Source organism: Podarcis raffonei, chromosome 12 (genome assembly GCF_027172205.1).
Source record: "Podarcis raffonei isolate rPodRaf1 chromosome 12, rPodRaf1.pri, whole genome shotgun sequence".
Classification (NCBI taxonomy): domain Eukaryota; kingdom Metazoa; phylum Chordata; class Lepidosauria; order Squamata; family Lacertidae; genus Podarcis; species Podarcis raffonei.
The window spans coordinates 37,713,769-37,733,960 of NC_070613.1; the positions used below are offsets into that span (position 1 = coordinate 37,713,769).

General features: G+C 43.1%; 1 protein-coding gene across 1 annotated transcript in view; it reads left to right on the forward strand.

Moving 5' to 3' along the window:
* Positions 1–1,068: 1,068 nt before the first annotated feature.
* Positions 1,069–20,192, forward strand: part of CHN2 (chimerin 2) — a 151,164-nt gene continuing 132,040 nt past the window's right edge. Inside the window, exon 1 of the mRNA XM_053359573.1 lies at positions 1,069–1,721. Within this exon, the coding sequence (XP_053215548.1) occupies positions 1,673–1,721 (49 nt within the window). The 5' untranslated portion in view covers positions 1,069–1,672. The remainder of the gene's footprint in view (positions 1,722–20,192) is intronic.

A 20,192-nucleotide genomic window follows, 5' to 3' on the forward strand; every position in this document is an offset into this window, starting at 1 on the left:
TATAATAATAAATAAGACCAGGGCTTGCAGTGGAGGGAATCGATCCCAGGGCCAGATATAGGTTTGATGAGGCCCTAAGCTACTGAAGGTAATGGGGCCCTTTATATGTCCAGCTGTCCTTTGTCAACAACAAATTGTCACTGTTTTTTGTGTTGAATATATGCTATATGGTAATTTATGAACCTAATGCGTAGCTAAAGCCATTTGCACATGTTGCCATGCAACAAGTGCATGAAGAATGTAGGCACCCTATATATAGAAATAAGCAAACCAGTGATATTTTAAGGAGCAGACAGGGCCCATTACTTACACCATAGGAGGCAAAACAGCACAACACACTGTTGCTGAATGTAGGTTTTATTTTATTTATTTATTATATTATATTTCGAGAATGTACATCCAGTTGTTTTTCTCCTTTAATTTTTTGGGGGGTTAGGGTTGGCCCTAAACTATTGCTTGTTCAGCTTATCCGTAAATCCGACACTGATCGACCCCAACTGGCAAGAAGAGTTGCAGAGGGGCCTCTTGCAGGCCAGCCCTCCTTTTTGATCTAGGCAATCCGGAGGCAACATCATCCCCACAGCGGAGGGCTGTCCTGCCTCTCCGAGGAGGGAAAACCCTGTAGGTAACTGAAGGAAGGCAGGGACACCTAAACAAAAGACTGCTACTTTTACCGAAAGAGAACAGCATGTTCCTATGCTCTTGTGGCAAACGCAGCTTGTTATCTTTGTTCGGAAGTCTGCTTGGGGGAATGGGAGATGCCGAGAGAGACTCGCATAAAGTACATTATGAAAGAAGACTTTGGGGGTGGGGGGGGGGGGGAGAAGAGCGAGCCCTAGTCCGGCGGAGGCGGAGGCGGCGGGATCCTTTCTCCCTCCGCACGAGAGCCGGGAAGTTCCACACCAGCGCCAGCCGCCTGGGGAAGCGCCTCCTCGGGCTTAGCCTCCCCACCCACCCCCCGTCCGCCCCTCCCCGCCCGGAGGCGGCGCGACCGGCAGCCTCGGCTTCCCGAAGCTGGACCAGCCTTGGCACATGGAAGGAGCGGCGCCCAGCCGGTGCCCGCTTGCAAGCGCTCGGCCGCTCGCCTTGTTTTCCCGCCTCGGGCCGGGCGCCCTCAGTAGCCCGCCCTGAGGGCAAGGGCAGCAGCAGCCCGCATCCCGTGCGCCTCTCCTCCGCTTCCTTTGTGTGCGCGCGCGAGTGAGGGGAGCTGAGGCGGCGGCGGCGGAGGAGGAGGTGGAGCCGCTCTCTCTTCCTCGCTTGTCAAGAGTGAGGCGCTCCGGCGGAGGGAGGGAAGGGGGAAAGGCGAAGGCAGGGAGCTGGCGGGGCGGCTCCAGAGTCTCTCCACCTCTCCTCCTCCTTCTCCTCTCCGGCGGAGAGAAAGGAACTGGACGCAGCGCGGGGCCCTTCGCCGGGCAGCCCGGGCGGCTTCTCCACCGCCTCGCGGAGGCTGAAAGGGGCGCGAGCGGAGCGGCGGCAGCAGCACGTTGTTTGGCTGGGCGGCAAGGCGAGCCCCGGTGCCAGCGGCAGCAGCAGCAGTAGCGGGTGCTGTTGCTGCTGCTGCTTTGCTCAGCGCGGCTCCGGCACTTTGCAATGGGTCGGGGGCGGCAGCCGGAGAGCAGCAACAGCAGCCGTAGCACCTGGGCTAGTCACTAAGGAACCCGAGAGGAAGAGGATGGCCACCTCCAGCAACTCCAGTTTGTCGGGCTCCTCGGTTTCCTCCGGTAAGTTAAAAAAAAAAAAGAGTGAATTAAATCGCCCCTTACGGCAGGATTTCCCTCCTGATTACCTCCCAGCCTTCCGGAATGCTGTTTATTTATGTTAGTTAGATGGTCGGACCTGGCTGCGAGGAGGATCTCTTTGGCACCAAGTTATTTTCCTTCCCTTTCTCCCACTTTGCATGCAAAAGGGCAGGAGGAGTAACAGAAAAGAGCAGGTGAGGTGCGTGCTTTCCTGCATAGATTTGGGGAAAGTGCAGCATCCTAAATCCTTTTTTTGTGTGTGTCCGTCGATGGTTGTATCCTTGGTTTGCAAGAGGTTGCTGAACCCAACCTGACAGTTACGATTCGATCCGTAAATCGTTCGGGCGGGTGTGGGTGGGTGGAAGATGCCAGCGTTAAACCTCTGGTACCTAACACATTCACACCCTGCTCAAGCAGGAAGATGGATAAAATCACGTTGGTGGTCGTATTCAGAGTAGACACCTTGAAATGAATGGACGTGACTGAAGTCCATTGATTTCAACTTCACTACTTGGAGTACTGTATGACTATTTTGAATAATGCAAGCCATTCTCTCGTCATTGCTTGGAACACCAGCAGTTTCTAAAAATATCTGTGCTTGGCTGAGCAGTTCCTCCCAAGTGTGATTACACCTGTTCAGTTACCAAGTCCTATGGAGCAATCAGTTGCAACCCACTTTGACATTCTTCTTCATTTTCTGACATAGGTGGATTAGTGTGTGTGATGGTAAGCCTTCCATGCAGGGCTGAGCCAAACTCATAGGTGATGTGTGGCAATTTCTTGCTTACATTATCTGGGAGGTGAACTAGTAGCGATCAGCGTGGAAAACAGTGCTTCTCAAATATGGAGGAAGGCAAGTCAAGCTGCATCATGGTTCTTATTATTCCATTCTTTACTGTAACTTCTGAGTTTCGTGAATAGATTTGAGAGTGATGTTATCAAACCAGACAGCTTGTAAATGCCTTTCCCCAAAACAAAAGGTGGGCAAAGATTCCTATGCTTGTTTATTCAGTCCTACTGATTTCAATAGACTTATTCTCTACTAAGTATACGTAGGATTGCAGATGCACAATGCAATTCCTTACTTGGAAAGTAGTCCCATTGCATCCATTGAGTGTGTGCGTTGTAAGTGTGTTTAGGATTGGAGCCTAAGTTAAAGGTTTTCTATTTCTTCTGAATACTCCCGCTGTAAATGTTCAGTAAAGAATTCTGTCACCTTCTTGAAAGCTTTTCTTTTCGTTAATAAAATTAGACACAAGTGTTTCCTTCATTAAAGCTGTAAAAATTAGTGCTACTAGTAGAAAACTTCAGTGTGTATGCCTATGAGGACTAGAATTGGAATGGTGTTTTTGGCAAGATGAAGCTGTAAGCAGTCATCACCTGAGAACAGCTTGTTTAAAAGCCCATTAGTCAGGTTCTCACTGAATGCTGTTTTGTGAAATTAAAAAACCTAGCACTCTAACATGTGATGAATCTTGCACATTAAAATTGTGAGATTCACGTGGGGAGAGGTAACACATTCTTGAATCAAGAGAAGCTCAAATTTCTGTGGTGAGTCCAAAATACATATTTTTAAAATGCCGAAGTTCATGTTTCACATGAACCTGAACTTCAGAACCTGTATCTTATACTGAAGGTCAGGACTCGAAAAGCTGAAAGCCGGTATCTAATTTTTGATATGTTTGAACCCAGATAAGGTAGATAGTTCGTATATGATTAAGTTTAGCAGTTATGCACAATCTCCATTCTTTTTCTCAATAGCTTTTTTAAAGAATAGAATAAACAGGACAATCTTCCACAGAGTTAGACCAATGGACACTCATGAGGTACAGTGGTACCTTGGGTTACATACGCTTCAGGTTACAGATGCTTCAGGTTACAGACTCTGCTAACCCAGAAATAGTACCTCGGGTTAAGGACTTTGCTTCAGGATGAGAACAGAAATCATGTTCCAGCGGCAGCAAGAGGCCCCATTAGCTAAAGTGGTGCTTCAGGTTAAGAACAGTTTCAGGTTAAGAACGGACCTCCGGAACGAATTAAGTATTTAACCCAAGGTACCACTGTACTTCAGCATTTCCTATGTTGACTAAACCTGTGGTCCAGTTCATGCGGATAGTATACTCTTGCCACTAATCTACATTACTCAGAAGGCTTCCTTATGTGCCTATATATCAAAAGACAGATTAAGATAATTCACAGTAAAATGAGGGAAATGGGTAATGCTGTGGAACTGGAAAAAAGAAGCACTCAGGTCTCCTCCAGATGACCTATTTAGTCAGCATTCTTCCTGTTTTGCTCGAACAAAGCTTAAATGATAGTTAGATTATGTCTGGTCTTTATTGAGCATTGCTTCCAATTTGTTTAGGGTGCAGTTATTTGACAATGAGCATGCATCCTGACTTGCTGGTGGGGCAAGAATGGGGGAAGTTGCCTGCGGGATAGTAGAGCATGAGAGGCTTAATATCAGGGTTGTGGGTTTGAGCCCCATATTGGGCAAAAAGATTTCTGCAATCTAGGCAGTTGGACTAGATGACCCTAGTGGTCCCTTCCAACTCTCCAATTCAATGATTCTATGCTTGTGAATCAAGGGACGCAGGTGGCGCTGTGGGTTAAACCACGGAGCCTAGGACTTGCCGATCAGAAGGTCGGCGGTTCGAATCCCCGCAACGGGGTGAGCTCCTGTTGCTCGGTCCCTGCTCCTGCCCACCTAGCAGTTCGAAAGCACGTCAAAGTGCAAGTAGATAAATAGGTACCGCTCCGGCGGGAAGGTAAACAACATTTCCGTGCGCTGCTCTGGTTTGCCAGAAGCGGCTTAGTCATGCTGGCCACATGACCCGGAAGCTGTACGCCGGCTCCCTTGGCCAATAAAGCGAGATGAGCACCGCAACGCCAGAGTCAGCCACGACTGGACCTAATGGTCAGGGGTCCCTTTACCTTTATGCATGTGAATCACCACAAAAGAGTAGCCATCTGGAGGCATACTGAGTACCATACATATTCAGCTTGGAAGCTGGAAGAGGTGGGGCAAAGAACTTATGGTGGTGGCTATGAGTCTTTGTGAAGCAGCATGGGATAAGATAGTTGAGAGGAATCAAATCTTTGGGGCATTTTTGAAAAAAATAATAATCTTGGCATCTATGATGTTTAAATTAAAATGCTTCTATGGTTTATATAGTACCATAGGGCTCAAGGACTGTTGTAATTATATCACGCTCTGGCATATGAAGGATTAACTAAGTGTTCAAGAGCTTAATGTCACGAGACATTCTTATTCCCATTTGTAAATATTTTAAATATTCACCCTGCATTTCTGCTCTTAAATGCAACATATTTGTATTCCTCGCTATCCCTCAGTTTTAAGCTCTGTGTTGTTTCATGTCTGATGGGGTGTTATTCCTCATTTTAGAGCGTATCTTTACTCAAACAGAAGTACGTCCAATAAAAGATGTAACCACCATATCTGTTTCATATACTTTTCAGTAAAAATGTCAGTATTTTTTCCCCTTAAGTGATGTTTCCAGTATATGTGGGTCCAGCGTATTTGACTCCATGCAGCTGCATTTTGGCTGTCTGTGGTTTTTATTTCTCAGAACTCAGCAAGTTTCTGAGCATTTTCTAATAGCATCTAACTACATAGTCCAGTTTTTAAAAATGAACAGCCAGAGCATAGTTGGTTTTAAGAAGAATAATTTTGCAGATTATATATAATTATTTCTTCTCATTTGACTTTCCATCATAAGACGTTCTGCTTCTTGCAAAGGACACATTTTCTATGGACAAAGTGCAGAATCAATATAAAATACGACTGTTACTGTTCTTACTACTGCTTTGATAGATGGGGGCCATTCATGCGCCATGCAGGGAGCGTTGATTTAAGAAGCAGTAGGAGAACTAGGGTGAAAAATTGGCAGACCAACTCCCCCCAAAAGCTGCAAACTGCACCTCAAAGATCAAGCCATATATTTATAATTGAAATAAAATGAAATAATATAGTGGATTCTTTTTGGTTCGGAATAATTAGATACGCTTTCTGAATGGTAGGTAAAAAGCAGGTTGCACCTACCAAAGTGTATGGTAGGTGAAAAACAGAGTACTCAGGGCAGCAGACCAGACAGAATGGCATTCATGCAGTTTCTCTTTGACTTTGTGCTGGCAATCGAATGCAGATTGGGCAATTGAAATTGATGTGGAGTTTTTGTGCAGCAAACCTGCTTCTCAGAATTACTGGACTATTTGCGATAGGGAATGTCATGGGAAAATGTACACTAAAGTGTGGAATAACAGTCGCATCCTGTGACCTTGTCTAACCTCACTGCAAACAAATCGGGATGAACGTTCAATAGGTTGTCTGGAGGTGACCCTCGTTGCCGAAATGAGCAACCAAGACTGGCCTGGAAGCTTTTAGAAATATTAGGCAACTGTTCAATCTTGCCTAAAGAGATCAGCTGGCACAACTGGTCTCTGAAATGCCCTAGTTTCTTCACATACCTATTTCACATTCCTCAGGATATCAGTTCAACACTTGGTGTGGGATTGATCCTGACAAGCTTGGGTAGTTTTGCCCTTTGGGTGCTTGCCAGAGCACAATTACAACTAGTCCTAGGCAAAAAGTGGCAAATTACAAGGCAGGATTCTTTAATTCTGAGCGTGCTTAATTAAAAACTTGTTGGAATATAAAAGACATAATAGACACAAAGGTAATCTACACCTGCATACGTTTATTACCTACTCTTATAATTCCAAATGCCATTTTAATCACACCTAAGCACTTTCCAAATGATTGTTGAGAGGGCAGAATCCGCTCAGGGATGGAGGCATCCATGCTGTCACCTATCTATCAGTTATCATTTTGATTCTCCTTTTTGTAATTCCAAAAGGCATGAAATTATTCTGTCTTCCACTTGACGTATTTATAGCTAGCATGCATTGCATAGATGAAAGGCCTGAGCAATCAGGTGAAAAATTGTGTGCTACTAGATATGGTTTGGGTTAGGAATTTTTGCTCTGGTAGCTGTGCTAGAAGCGGTTCAGCATTTTGCCTGATCCTGTGACCTGCTGCACAGGAACAGTGGCTTGTGCAGATGTTCTAGCTGCAGTGTAAAGGCACAACCCCGGCCCCTTTCACTGACGGTAGGAGCACATTCCTTACCTTCCCACTTTCCCAATACTAAAATCGGGATGCTTGCCTTTCGAGGCTGTGCTCCAGTGTTAGTCATGTGACTTGCACGAGAGCACAGCCCCAAGAATGGGCTGTCCCACTTAAATCGGGACAGTTGGGGGGTATGATCCATGTAGAGAAAGATTGTAAAGAATTTTTTTTAAAAAATTCATTTTTAGGTATAAAAAAAGATACACACATACTAACATGCATTTCTTGGTACTAATAACTTTTGTGACAGATTTGCAAGACTAAGGACATTTTTCATGGCATGTGACATGAGCTGGGAATCAGCGTGTTTTTACATGTGTAGAATGTGTGCTTTTATTTAAAATGCATCTCTGGGTTATTTGTGGGGCATAGGAATTTGTTCATATTTCCCCCCCAAAAAATATAGTCCGGCCCCCCACAAGGTCTGAGGGACAGTGGACCGGCCCCCTGCTGAAAAAGTTTGCTGACCCCTTAGCACATGCCATTATTTTTCAGCTAAACTATGATGGCTAGAGTGAAAGACCAGGCTCAAGCGAAGCTATATTACACCTGAACTTTTAAGGATTTAGTCAGGACATTAAATGCATGTTTCAGAACAAGGATGTTTTGGCGCCGTGTGATATCTCTAGAGCCATCTGTGTGCTCCAGGTCCCCTGAAACCCTCTTATCTGTATGAAAAGGTTAAACGGGTCTTCCCATTTTAGATAGGCTAATATATAAGCTGTGCATGAAATTAGCATGTGAAAATTAAAGAATACAAGTATTATCTGAACTGTACCTGGTACAGGTGCTGTTGGTGGTGGTGGGGATGGGGGGAGGCCAGATTTGAAATGGTGCTTAAGGTCTGCCTCTGGAAATGTGAAGGGTGCGACCCCTGGAAGGGTGGCTACAGTTATGAACCACTGTTTGTTACAACCTGTTGTCAGGATCCCCAGTGGTGAGCTGGGATTAGTTACTGAGAAAGAACCTGCCCTCTTACGGGGTAGTATACTAGGAAGTTCCCTTAAGTCTCTAACAGCAGTATACATGCACTTACCTTACTCTTAATAAAATGTTATATTTTGCCAATCTTCTTGAAGTTAAGAATCTACAGATCTTCTTGACGTTAGGATGTCACAAACTATGCAGGTAGAGTTCCTATTCTAATAATTCTTGTGCTTTCTGAAGCAAATAGGCTTGGGCAGGCTTCCTCAACCTTGGCCCTCCAGATGTTTTTGGCCTACAACTCCCATGATCCCTAGCTAGCAGGACCAGTGGTCAGGGATGATGGGGATTGTAGTCTCAAAACATCTGGAGGGCTGAGGTTGAGGAAGCCTGGGCTTGGGCAATCCCACTATGCTGATCAGGAAGTAATATCAGTCTAGTAAGTGCCCTTGGGAGGCTGGCTTGCGCCTTTGGGCAATAGGGGTCTCAGTTGGCTAATGTGCTTAAGGGAAGGAACAATATATTAATGGCAGAAGTTGTAGTTTGGGTGCAGAAGGCCCCAGATTCAGTTGCTGTTATTTCCAGTTCAAAGAAACAGGTAGAATGTGATTTGGAAAGCCTGCTGTTGGAAGTCCTGGAGAACCACTGGCAGAGTAGGCTAGATCAGGATTCCCCAACCTGGTGCCCTCCAGATGTTTTGGACTCCAACTTGCATCGTCTCTGACTATTGGCAGAGCTAGCTGGGGTTGATGGGACTTGGAGTCCAACATCAGCTGCAAAGCACTAAGCTGGAGAAGGCTGGCATATGTGCAGGTTGGTTTTCAGGAGGATTTCCTGGCTGACTCCTTGTTGAGTACCAAATGGGTCATTCCTAATTCAAAAGTTCTTCATCTGCTCCCTTCTTGGGCTGTTACACAGTTTTGAATTCAGCTGGGAGGTAGCAGTGGAAATATGGGAAATTCCTTGGGCAAAATAAAAGAATACTCTGTTTACATAATACATAGAAACTAAAGGTTTCTGGAAGTCAAATTGGCTTTTCCAAGAAAAACGTGATTGAATGTTCTTTCCCCAAAACTATGGTACTTTGCCTTCTGCAGTGGGTGCCAAATTCTAGTGGTTACTTAGCTTTTCTTTTTAGAAATCCTTCTATGTTACGTAAAATGAAACAACTTGTAAGAACAAATACTACCCTTGATTTTAGCCAAAAGACCGATGAAGTAATGAAACGAGGCAACTTAAAACACAGGTCAGATATTGTGATAGATCTACATATGTGTAGCTCAGGAAAATGTATTTGTAGGGCAAAGGAATTCATTATTATTTTTCAAAATGTAGTCCGGCCCCCTACAAGGTCTCGGGAACAGTGGACCGGCCCCCTGATGAAAAAGTTTGCTGACCCCTGGCTCCTTATATCCATTTCCAGAGATTTCTCAAAAAATATTTCAATTCACAATGTTAGAAAAGAATCTTTTTTAAGAGAAATACAACTTCAGCCTGCAGAGGTGAAAAGTGGTTTTGGAATTGTCTTATAGAGAACACGTTGAATTCCTCTACCCACAATATAATTGCTTTTTCAAGAATTTATTCCCTTCAAGTACATCTACACTGTGTATTCTGCTGAAAAAACTGTAGGAAACAAACCATGCCAAAGAATACCTATAATTCTTTAAAATCACATCAGTCATCATTTTAAAACCTAATGAAACAAAGGCAACATAACAGAGAAAAGGTGATTGCGCTGAGATGGAAGTTTTCATTGGTGCTTCATTTACCAATACACAAACACATATATGCATGATCTGGCCGTAGTATAAAACTATCTTAACACTGTAGTTCTCTGCATGCAGAATCTGTAGGTACCAAATGTGTGATGGGGCTTTCAAGCACATGCAGCTAGCCCCACTCCCAAGATGCCAATATCGGTAAAGGTAAAGGTAAAGGGAGGGAGCCGGCATGCAGCTTCCGGGTCATGTGGCCAGCATGACTAAGCCGCTTCTGGCGAACCAGAGCAGCGCACGGAAACTCCATTTACCTTCCCACCAGAGCGGTTCCTATTTATCTACTTGCACTTTGCCATGCTTTCGAACTGCTAGGTTGGCAGGAAAGATGCCAATATAGAGGGGCCTATATAGGGAACGCGGGTGGCACTGTGGGTTAAACCATAGAGCCTAGGACTTGCCGATCGGAAGGTCGGCGGTTCGAATCCCTGCGACGGGGTGAGCTCCTGTTGCTCGGTCCCTGCTCCTGCCAACCTAGCAGTTCAAAAGCATGTCAAGTTCAAGTAGATAAATAGGTACCGCTCTGGAGAGAAGGTAAACAGTGTTTCCGTGCGCTGCTCTGGTTCACCAGAAGCGGCTTAGTCATGCTGGCCACATGACCGGGAAGCTGTATGCCGGCTCCCTCGGCCAATAAAGCGAGATGAGCGCCGCAACCCCAGAGTCGGCCACAACTGGACCTAATGGTCAGGGGTCCTTTTACCTTTATATACAGACAGATGTGCAGACATAGGGCTCCCTCCATGGGGACAAGAACCCTGTGAAGGGTTTGTGTGTAGGACCATTGCAGACTAGGCAACTGGTCCAGCTGGCAAGAAGAAGGGTTTTTTCTTTGTCAGTGGTACCTCGGTTTAAGAACAGTACGGTTTAAGAACAATTTGGTTTACAAACTCCGCAAAACCGGAAATAGTGTCCCGGTTTGAGAACTTTACCTCAGTTTAAGAATGGAATCCGAACGGTGGAAGGGCACCGGCGGCGGGAGGCCTCATTAGGGAAAGCACGCCTCGGTTTAAGAATGGTTTCGGTTTAAGAACGGACTTCCGGAACAGATTAAATTTGTAAACCGAGGTACCACTGTATAACAATAGTGCTGTTCCACAGAGCTCCACTTCTCTGCACCATTAGGGTTGCTGTTCAAAGGAAAGAACAACAGGGAGTTTTAAACTAGAACACTGGCACAATTGCCTAGAATCTTCCAGGCCTGGAAAACCTCCCAGATTTGCTGAGAGCAACTTGTTACTCAGGGAAGTCAATTCTCCCTTTGCATGCTTCCCAAATTGCTCTCATTTCAAATCGTTTTGCAAACTGTATATAAGAATCCACAGATATGGTATATACCATGGGTGGCCAACTCCCGAGAGATTGCAATCTACTCACAGTTAAAAACTGGCAGTGATCTACCCCCTTTTTGGGGGGTGCAGGGCAAAAGTGTTGAGCTTTTTTTTTTGGAGAGCCAAAGTTACTGAGCTCTTCTTTGGGGGAGCCAGTGATCTACCAGTGATCTACCACAAACATCCAGTGATCTACCAGTAGATCACGATCTACCTGTTGGATTTGCTTCGTACGATATGAATTTCCTTCGAACCTTACCAACTTTGGGATTTGGTGCATTTTCTTTAGTGACACAATGCCTAGTTATTCCATGTTAATTTGGGATCTGCTTTTTTGTGCTTTTAGTTCCCAATATTGCAGTTTGAAAGCTAATTCCTTAATACCATCAAAGCTTATTAGAAACAAGGACTATGTAAATATTATGCATTCGTATTAGTAAATTAATCTTAATTAAATTAAATCCACTCAAACACTGTGGTTTGCTGAGCAGCCAAATAAAACTAGCTGTTTAGACAAATGTAACAAATATCCTCACAAATGTTCCTGCTGCAGTCAACAGTAGCCAAGGACATAACGTCTAAACTCTAAGCAGGTCTCTGAAAAGTTTTGTGTTTAAATGGTAAAATCCATTGGGGGGTTGTTAATGCACAAGATATATCAATAATTACTTTACAAGCACAATCTTTCACAAAACCACAGGCTTGGAGAAAGGTGGGGGGGGGGGGCGGGAGACAACAGACTGTCCACTTAACAAAGTGGAAACATACAAATAACCCAGGGATGCATTTTAAATAAAAGCACACAATCTACTCATGTAAAAACACCAGGCAGGCCCCACAAATAACCTAGAGATGCATTTTAAGTAAAAGGATACATTCTACTCATGTAAAAACACATTGTTTCCCGGACTGTCTGCGGGCTGGATTTAGAAGGCGATTGGGCCGCATCCAGCTCCTGGGCCTTAGTTTGCCTACCCATGAGCCAACCTATATAGGAGTAGCAAAAATGCTCGCCTTTAAATAATTTATTTGTTATTACTTGTCAAGATAGGATAGTACTGACAATTTGGTTTCTATATAAATTTCATAGCTTCATTATCTTGCTGCCTTAATTTTTTTTAATCTATTTCACACTTTGATCTTCAATATTTCTCATGCTTTAGTTTAACTAGGCTTTGTGGTGTATCACCCTAAGCACTGGTTTGTTAATGTAGCTACCCAGTTAACAGTAAATATTCATTACTTCTAAATGAGTATAACTGGGATCCTTGAATCAGTCCAGTTGGATTCCTTAACTCTACTAATCCATGTATATTTTTTTTTAATTCTAGAACCCAGCCACTGAGAAACAGCCTTAGAAGTGGAAAGTACAACTCACTTTAATAAATGTCAGCTTAACAAAGGAAAACATTTTTCAAAGATATGTTGGTTTTATTTAATGCCACAATAAGGAGAGCACAACATATAATATTTTGGAGTGTATTTTCAGAGTGAATAGGTTGCCAAGCAATCATATCAAATGGTGTTAGGGTTCAGTAGCAATTGAATGTGTGTGACGTTGGAGGGGGGAAGGTCATGTGTCTAAAATGCATGGTGTCAGTATTTTACAGGAGATTGTTTGTATGTTGAGAGACCTTCTTGACCTGATGCTGTCAGAACTTGGAGAACGAACACTGGGCCCTAAACACTAAGAAAACGATGAGATTGTACAGTATATAAGATAACACCGTCCTTTAATAAGGCATCCTTTTTATTTTTGTTTCAGCTGTTTTATCATATGATACACTGTGCTGCTAGGACAAGATGGCAGCTCTTAAATTGAAATTGTTTTCTTTCTGTGGTGGTTATAATAAAAAAAATGCTATTTGTACTTTACATTTCTCAAGGCATATATGCAAAAAAAGCGGTGGGAGTCAGGTCCACTCTGGTTTTAAGGTGGCAAGGTGAAAAGGAGGACACAATTTCTACACTTTTAATACTTTGGAAGAAGAGAGAATTTCAGACGGTGTTGCTTGTCATGTGAGCTACACCTGCTGGATTTTTCTTTCTTTCTACACAGCTGTTAAAAGTACAGGACAGGAGATCTGACCTCTTTTTTTATTAGGCATTCAAGCTGGAATTGTCTTGAGTCCCAGATGAGGAGCATGTGGCAGTCAAGATTTATTTATCTCAAGTTGTATTTTTCTAAAAATGTTCCCTAGTTTTATACTGTAGTGTATATATAGGAAGACAGTTCTCAACCATCGTTACAATGGGTATTGCTTTCAGGTGATTATGGTTGTTTCAGTGGCTGTTACATGTGTTACTCATTGTACTGAACACAAATTTTAATAGGTCCTCAGGGACAGGTGGGTGCATGTAGGAAAAAAATTGCACCCACTTTGGTGATTTTCAGTGCAATTTACTTCCAGATTAGTGTATTTAAGACCCCAGAATTCAGACTGTTTTTCTTCTATTATAAATGAGAAAGCATCTATATTAGTACCTACTGGTTATTCAGACATTTGGTTGTGTCAAGCTCTCCTAAATTCTTGGATTGCTTGTTGTATTTGATTCATACCAGATACTTCCTTTGAATTGAAAATGTAGAACAATAGCTCTTGTCTTTGTATGGGTTCCTTTTAGCTTATTTTGTGAATATGGAGTGCTGGCCCTGCTGTAATTGAAGCAGTCAGTTTGTAACAAATTAAGCATCAAAACATGTGGGCTTGAAAGTAGTTTTTGTTACAACACTTCATAAGTATAATTACTATTATGACTTTCTGTCCTGTACAATATCTCTCTTCATTGTGTACACTGTATGAGCTGGGCTTTTAAAGCAAAGCCTAGAACAGACTCATTTGTTTAAGATCCCATGGGAAAATCAGGTACCGGGTGTGCCTCAGATCTACTGTTGCTTGTGCCAAAGAAAGAGGCAGATTATGTTCCCAGAAAGTAGCATAAGAAACCTGGTTAGTATTCTGTATTTTGAGCCTTCCTGACAACTTCAAATTTGAAAAATAAGATATTTGATTCACACTGTAGCTACTGAGCAAAGCTTCAAGTGGTCAGTTTGGGAGATGCTTGCTTTGTGGTAGTCATACACAAGTGGGCACCTGTTAGCCCCTTCTGAGGAAATGTGGAATGGGTTTGCCCAGGGCCAGTTGAGTAGCTGTTTACAAAGGAACAAGCCATTGTTGATAATCCACAGCTCAAGACAGCACTCCTGTTCAGCAAGAGGCTATCTTCTTAGAGCTGATAAGGCAGCTTTTTGCAGATGTGTGGCTACTATTTGGAAACTGCTCCATAGCAAGATCCATATGGTAAAGGTAAAGGGACCGCTGACCATTAGGTCCAGTCGTGGCCGACTCTGGGGTCGCGGCGCTCATCTCGCTTTATTGGCCAAGGGAGCCGGCGTACAGCTTCCGGGTCATGTGGCCAGCATGACTAAGCCGCTTCTGGCGAACCAGAGCAGCGCACGGAAACGCCGTTTAGCTTCCCACCAGAGCGGTACCTATTTATCTACTTGCACTTTGATGTGCTTTTGAATGCTAGGTTGGCAGGAGCTGGGACCGAGCTTCGGGAGCTCACCCCGTCGCGGGGATGCGAACCGCCGACCTTCTGATCAGCAAGTTCTAGGCTCTGTGGTTTAACCCCCACAGTGCCACCCACGTCCCCATCCATATGGATCCATATGGAGCCAGAGCTTATAAAAGGATCCAACATCTGACTGGGTTAACAAACCTTTCGCTTTTGGAAAGGATCTTGTTAAATCTAAAACATTGCTTAAAATGCATTTGCATTTCTCATAGAAGTCACATCATCTTCTGTGGAAATCTTCAGCTGAATCCAAGAGATATGGAGACTAGCTGTGGAAGTTATTTTATATAATAGAGAAGTTATTTTAATATACTTGGACTTATGCTTGGTTATTTTTATATAACATTGACCAAGGACCTGGTCTCCATATTAATACCAGTTCCCCATTACTTGAATTACATAATATGGTGTAATTTGCTCCACTTCTGTTGGTAATAATGTGCCTGATCTTAACTGTATTGACCTCATTACATTTTCAAGATGTTGTTCAAACCATATGCCAATCTATACAATTCTTTGTTCTGCTGATGGTGAATTTAAACTACAGAGACCCTAATTGATTTGCTTGCTTTTCTGCTGCTCGTAAGCCATATCTATCCCAAGTGTTTTTGGCTCCCACTTTTCTGGTCAATGCCTTAGTTCAAGTTGCTTTCTCTAACTTAAGTGGTATTTGTTGTCTGAGTTAAGAGCATCAATACTGACTTGGGACACACACCCCCCCCCCCAAATTTGGTGGTTAGTTTCTTTAGTTATGACATGTGCAGCATTTTAGAAAGTCGTATCTGGATTATTTTCTTTTATTTCTAAGCAGCATCAGTTGTTGTTGTTTAGTCGTTTAGTGGTGTCCGACTCTTCGTGACCCCATGGACCAGAGCACGCCAGGCACTCCTGTCTTCGTTGTCTTTGTCCATGGAGTTTTCTTGGCAGGGATACTGGAGTGGCTTGCCGGTTCCTGCTCCAGGTGGATCACGTTTGGTCAAAACTCTCCACTATGACCTGTCCATCTTGGGTGGCCCTGCACGGCATAGCTCATAGCTTCTCTGAGTTATTCAAGCCCCTTCGCCACGACAAGGCAGTGATCCATGAAGGAGCATCAGTAGTTGCCAGTGATGTGCCGCTGCTCTCGTGACACCGGCATCATTGCAGTTTACCTGGACAGAGGTGGGATAGAGCAGAGTGGCAGCAAAATTAGACCTGCGCAGATGTACTGCCAGGAGCACAGAACTGTCTCCACTGGTACGGACACGTAGCCCCAAAATTGCTGCTGCTCTACGCCGCCCCAGGCACTTCAGGTAAACTCATGTTGGGTAGGTGCTTCTGTGGTTGTGCCCCACCACGCTGACTGCGTGAGGAGCAGCCACGGTTGCACATCCATGTTACATGCACCTGTTAACTCAGAGTGACATTTGATGCACCTGTTGAAGTGGACTGTGGTTCATGAAAGCGAAGGCCATAATAAATCAGTTAGGTGCCACAAGACCGGTGGTATTTTTTGTTTTTTTGTTTTTTTTGTTTAAATTTTTTTATTGGTTTTTTCCACACATAATACAAGACAATACAACACAATACAAGACATACAAACATATAAACACGTATAATTTCTTAACCTTTCATTTCTTAAGCCTTCTTTCAGCGACTTCCCCATACCTCCCCTTTCTGCATCCCTGTTATCAATCTTTTCAGCATCCCCTAATTTCAATATAATACTTTCTTTAGATCTTATTTCTCATATCCAATTGCTAATCGCTGCAATTCTTTTTTGCATTACCCAAAACATTTTAGTATTCATTAATTTTACAACAGTTCTTAAGATAAATTTTAAACTTCTTCCAATCTTCTTCCACCGTCTCTTTCCCTTGGTCACGGATTCTGCCGGTCATCTCAGCCAGTCCCATATAGTCTATTACCTTAGTCTGCCATTCTTCCAGTGTGGGTAGTTCTTGTGTCTTCCAATACTTCGCTAATAGTACTCTTGCTGCTGTTGTAGCGTACATAAAAAACGTCCTATCTTTCCTTGACACCAATTGGCCCACCATGCCCAGGAGGAAGGCTTCTGGTTTCTTCACGAACGTGCATTTAAGCACCTTTTTCATTTCATTATAAATCATTTCCCAGAATACCTTGATCCTTGGGCACGTCCACCAAAGGTGGTAGAAAGTGCCTTCAGTTTCCTTACATTTCAAGACCGGTGGTATTTTTTGCTACAGCAGATTCACCCTCTTACCCTTCTGGAAATGGTTACAACTCTGGTGTTATTACTTTAATGTAATCATACTACAGTCATACCTCGTGTTGCGTTGGGTTCATGTTGCGTCTTTTCGGCTTGCGAATGCGGCAAACCCAGAAGTGTATACTTCCGGGTTTTGCCGCGTGCACTGTGCGTTCCACACATGTGCAGAAGCACTCTATCGCGCTGCGTGTGTGCGCAGAAGCAGCACTCTAGTTACGGACTTTTCGGGGTGCAAATGGCACCCTGGAACGGATCAAGTCCGTAACTAGGGGTACTACTGTACATGCTGAAAAGATTTTGAAGATAGCAGATTTTAGGTTTTAGTCTTGATGGTTTATTCATCTTTGTGGTAGCATTGATTGTGTTCCTATCCTTTCTTCGGGCTCTGAGTTGTTTTAAATTTACTTTTATACCGACCCATTTTCACTGAAGAGCTGCTTGCTGAAACTTTAAAGCATTCAGATCTTTAGCTATTCAATCTGGAACAACATCTAGCATTATCTCATAGGGCATAGGCTGTCCTTCTGATGGGCATTCTAATACAATACTTGTTCCTTGCTTGTTATATGCTTTTAAAATGCTGTAGCTGATTCTGTTGATTTATGATCATGCCATGTGGGGTAATAGCTACTAAGATAATCACTTTGGCACACTTTTCCTCCAAGAAAAGCAAAGTGTGGTACTCATAAACGATTATTGCTAATGGTCAGTGACACCTGGAGATATATTGTCTATATTATTTGACAGAGCCGGCCCAGCCGTTAGGCAACATTATGTTATTCCACACCATTCCTTTCAATGCAAAGTCAATTAATTTCAATAATCAATTGTGTATTGTTTGTGGACTCCAAGCAGCACTGAAACTGAATGCTGATTATGTTTCCTGGATTGATTTCTGTTCTGGACATGGGATGAATAAGCAAAGATTGGCAATTTCTGCTCCCATTTCCATTTTTGTCAGAATTCTCTGACATTGCTAAGTTCCAGAGGAAGAATCACCTGAATCACAAGTACATCTCCATTTTACTAGATCTGAACAACTTTGTAAAATGTACAAATTGGCTCTTTGGCTGTTTACTCGACATTTTAAATAGTAGTGTAGCTTCCTTTTTGAAAATTCCTAATTAAATGATAATAATTCTATCCTTAGCCATCAGATATACACTTGTTCTTTTATGGCCATAAGAACATGTGATTTTAATCCGTCTTTCGTACTGGTTTGGCTGCTTCATACACAATCTGCTTTATCCTGTCACTTGTACACACATGACAGGTGCAGTTTCATTCTTCACTTATTGCCAGAGCATTCATTGCTATCAGAGTCTGTTCCTGAAAATAGCATTACTTATCTTAAATCTGTTTTTCAATTATGGGCCTTGTTCTGATTTCAGATTCTTTTTCTCGGGCTTTATACTTCATATGTAAATAAAAGTCTATTCTTGCTGCCTAGTTTTTCTTCTTCTGTTATCACTGTCAGTTGCAGACAATTAAGTTGAACAATGGGAGTTTTTTTGTGTTTTTTTGTAGGCATGGTTTTAATCCTACTCTATATTCTGTGTAGGATTCACAGCTCTAATAATAAAAACATCACCCTAATTATTGCAGAAAACTTTGTTGTAATTCAGCTTCATTGCTATGTTAGTGGGGAATATATTCTAAGATTTCCTTAATTGTTTTTGTAGCCAGGCTTGGTCTCATGGTTTTTTGTTGTTTTTTCCAAGTTCTGCATTCTTTTTTTTCCTTTTTGTGTGTGTCAAAGGAAGCTTCTGCCTTCTGTCTTGGGATCCAGTCGTGATTGCAAGGGTAAGAGGAAGAAATGTGTTGTAGCATTTGCTGTAAGAGAAGGCTGGGTGTACTGGGAAACCAGAAAGATTTAAAGCAGACACACAATTAATGGGTTTAAGGCTGGCCATATAGGGTTGAAAAGACACAGAGATTGCAAAATATGTAACCTGAAATGAATCCAAATCTATCTTAGCTTTGATTCATTCCTGAATATGTGTCAAGTTGCCTTCTTCTTTGCCAGTCTCTTGCTATAACAACATTTTAGCCATGCTACTCCCTGGCCCCCACCAAAGGACAGGAGGAATAAAGGGGTGAACCTTTAATTTTAGCAGCACCTTGCTGCCTGTGAGGTGCTTTGAAGTCCCGATGATGGATTTAAAAGAGGATTAGACAGATACATGAAGGTTAAGGATATCAGTGGCTGCTACCCATGCTGGAAGCTATGATCTGCCTCCAGGCGTAGTATGCTTATGAACACCAGTTGCTGGAAACTTCAGAAGGGGAGAGCTTCCACAGGCACCTGGTTGGCCTCTGTGCAAACAGGATACTGGATTAGATGGGCCATTGGTCTGATCCAGCAGATTCTTCTTATGTTTATGCTCTTCTCTGCATGCACCCTTTTCTGTGAGGCAGTATGTTCCCTTCCCTAGAACAGCCATCATTTCTAAACAGCCATAGACTATAACCTTCCGTATATTGTGGATGCCAAAAAATAATAATTAACCCAGTGACATTTCGAAGCCCCATATCCATTTGTTCAGTCATATTTAAAAATATGTCATAGGAGATGAGAACCATTTAGGAATAAACACTTTATAACAGTGCAAGGTTTTTCACGTGTAGCTGGATGTCAGTAATGCCTGGGAGGTGATTCAGAATAGTACTGCCAAATAGTCATTAGAGGAATAATAATTAGCAGTAGGTTACATTAATGACCGAATGTATGGAATTAGGGATGCATTTCTAATAAAAGCAATGTAGTGAAAGGTTTTTCGGAATTATATTTTTTGCTGATGCTCTTATAAATGCAATATAAAAACAGCACAACTGCTAAATTGCATGCTTGTGTGAGAATTGCGCACAAATTTTTACATTTTATTAATTTTAGATGAAATCTGGGGACATTCCGGGGATGGAATTTGTCCGGGGACTTATTCACAAATCCGGGGACTGTCCCCGGGAAACGGGGACGTCTGATAACCCTAATGTACAGGGAGTTGCACCCTCATTAAAGCACCCAAACATATGTGCACTAGTGTCTAAGGGAGCATGTCTGCATTTGCATTCTGTGAGTTTACTGTTGCCCAGAGGCCCAGCCTCAACCTCAGAGTCCAGGGCTGCTCCATCATCCACAGATGTTGTCTCCTGAGCCTGACTCATCAGAGGAATTGATTGTGTCCACGCAACAATGGAGCAGGGAGTACACCAGGTCAAAGTCCACAGAAAGGGGAAGGAGTGTTAGACTTTCAACTAGGAGGCTGGTCTTTTAAGATCCACAGTATTCAGCTTCAGGAATGCTGAACTGAAGAAACCCATAATGCTTTAGCTCAACTCCAGCCTTTGTTGGATAAAGTTGCTCGCTCAGAGGCATCCATGTTGTTGTTGATGTTGTTGTTGTTGCTGCTGCCACCACCAACAGCTTGCCTTGACATCTTGCCACCATGGATGCCTGATGCAGAT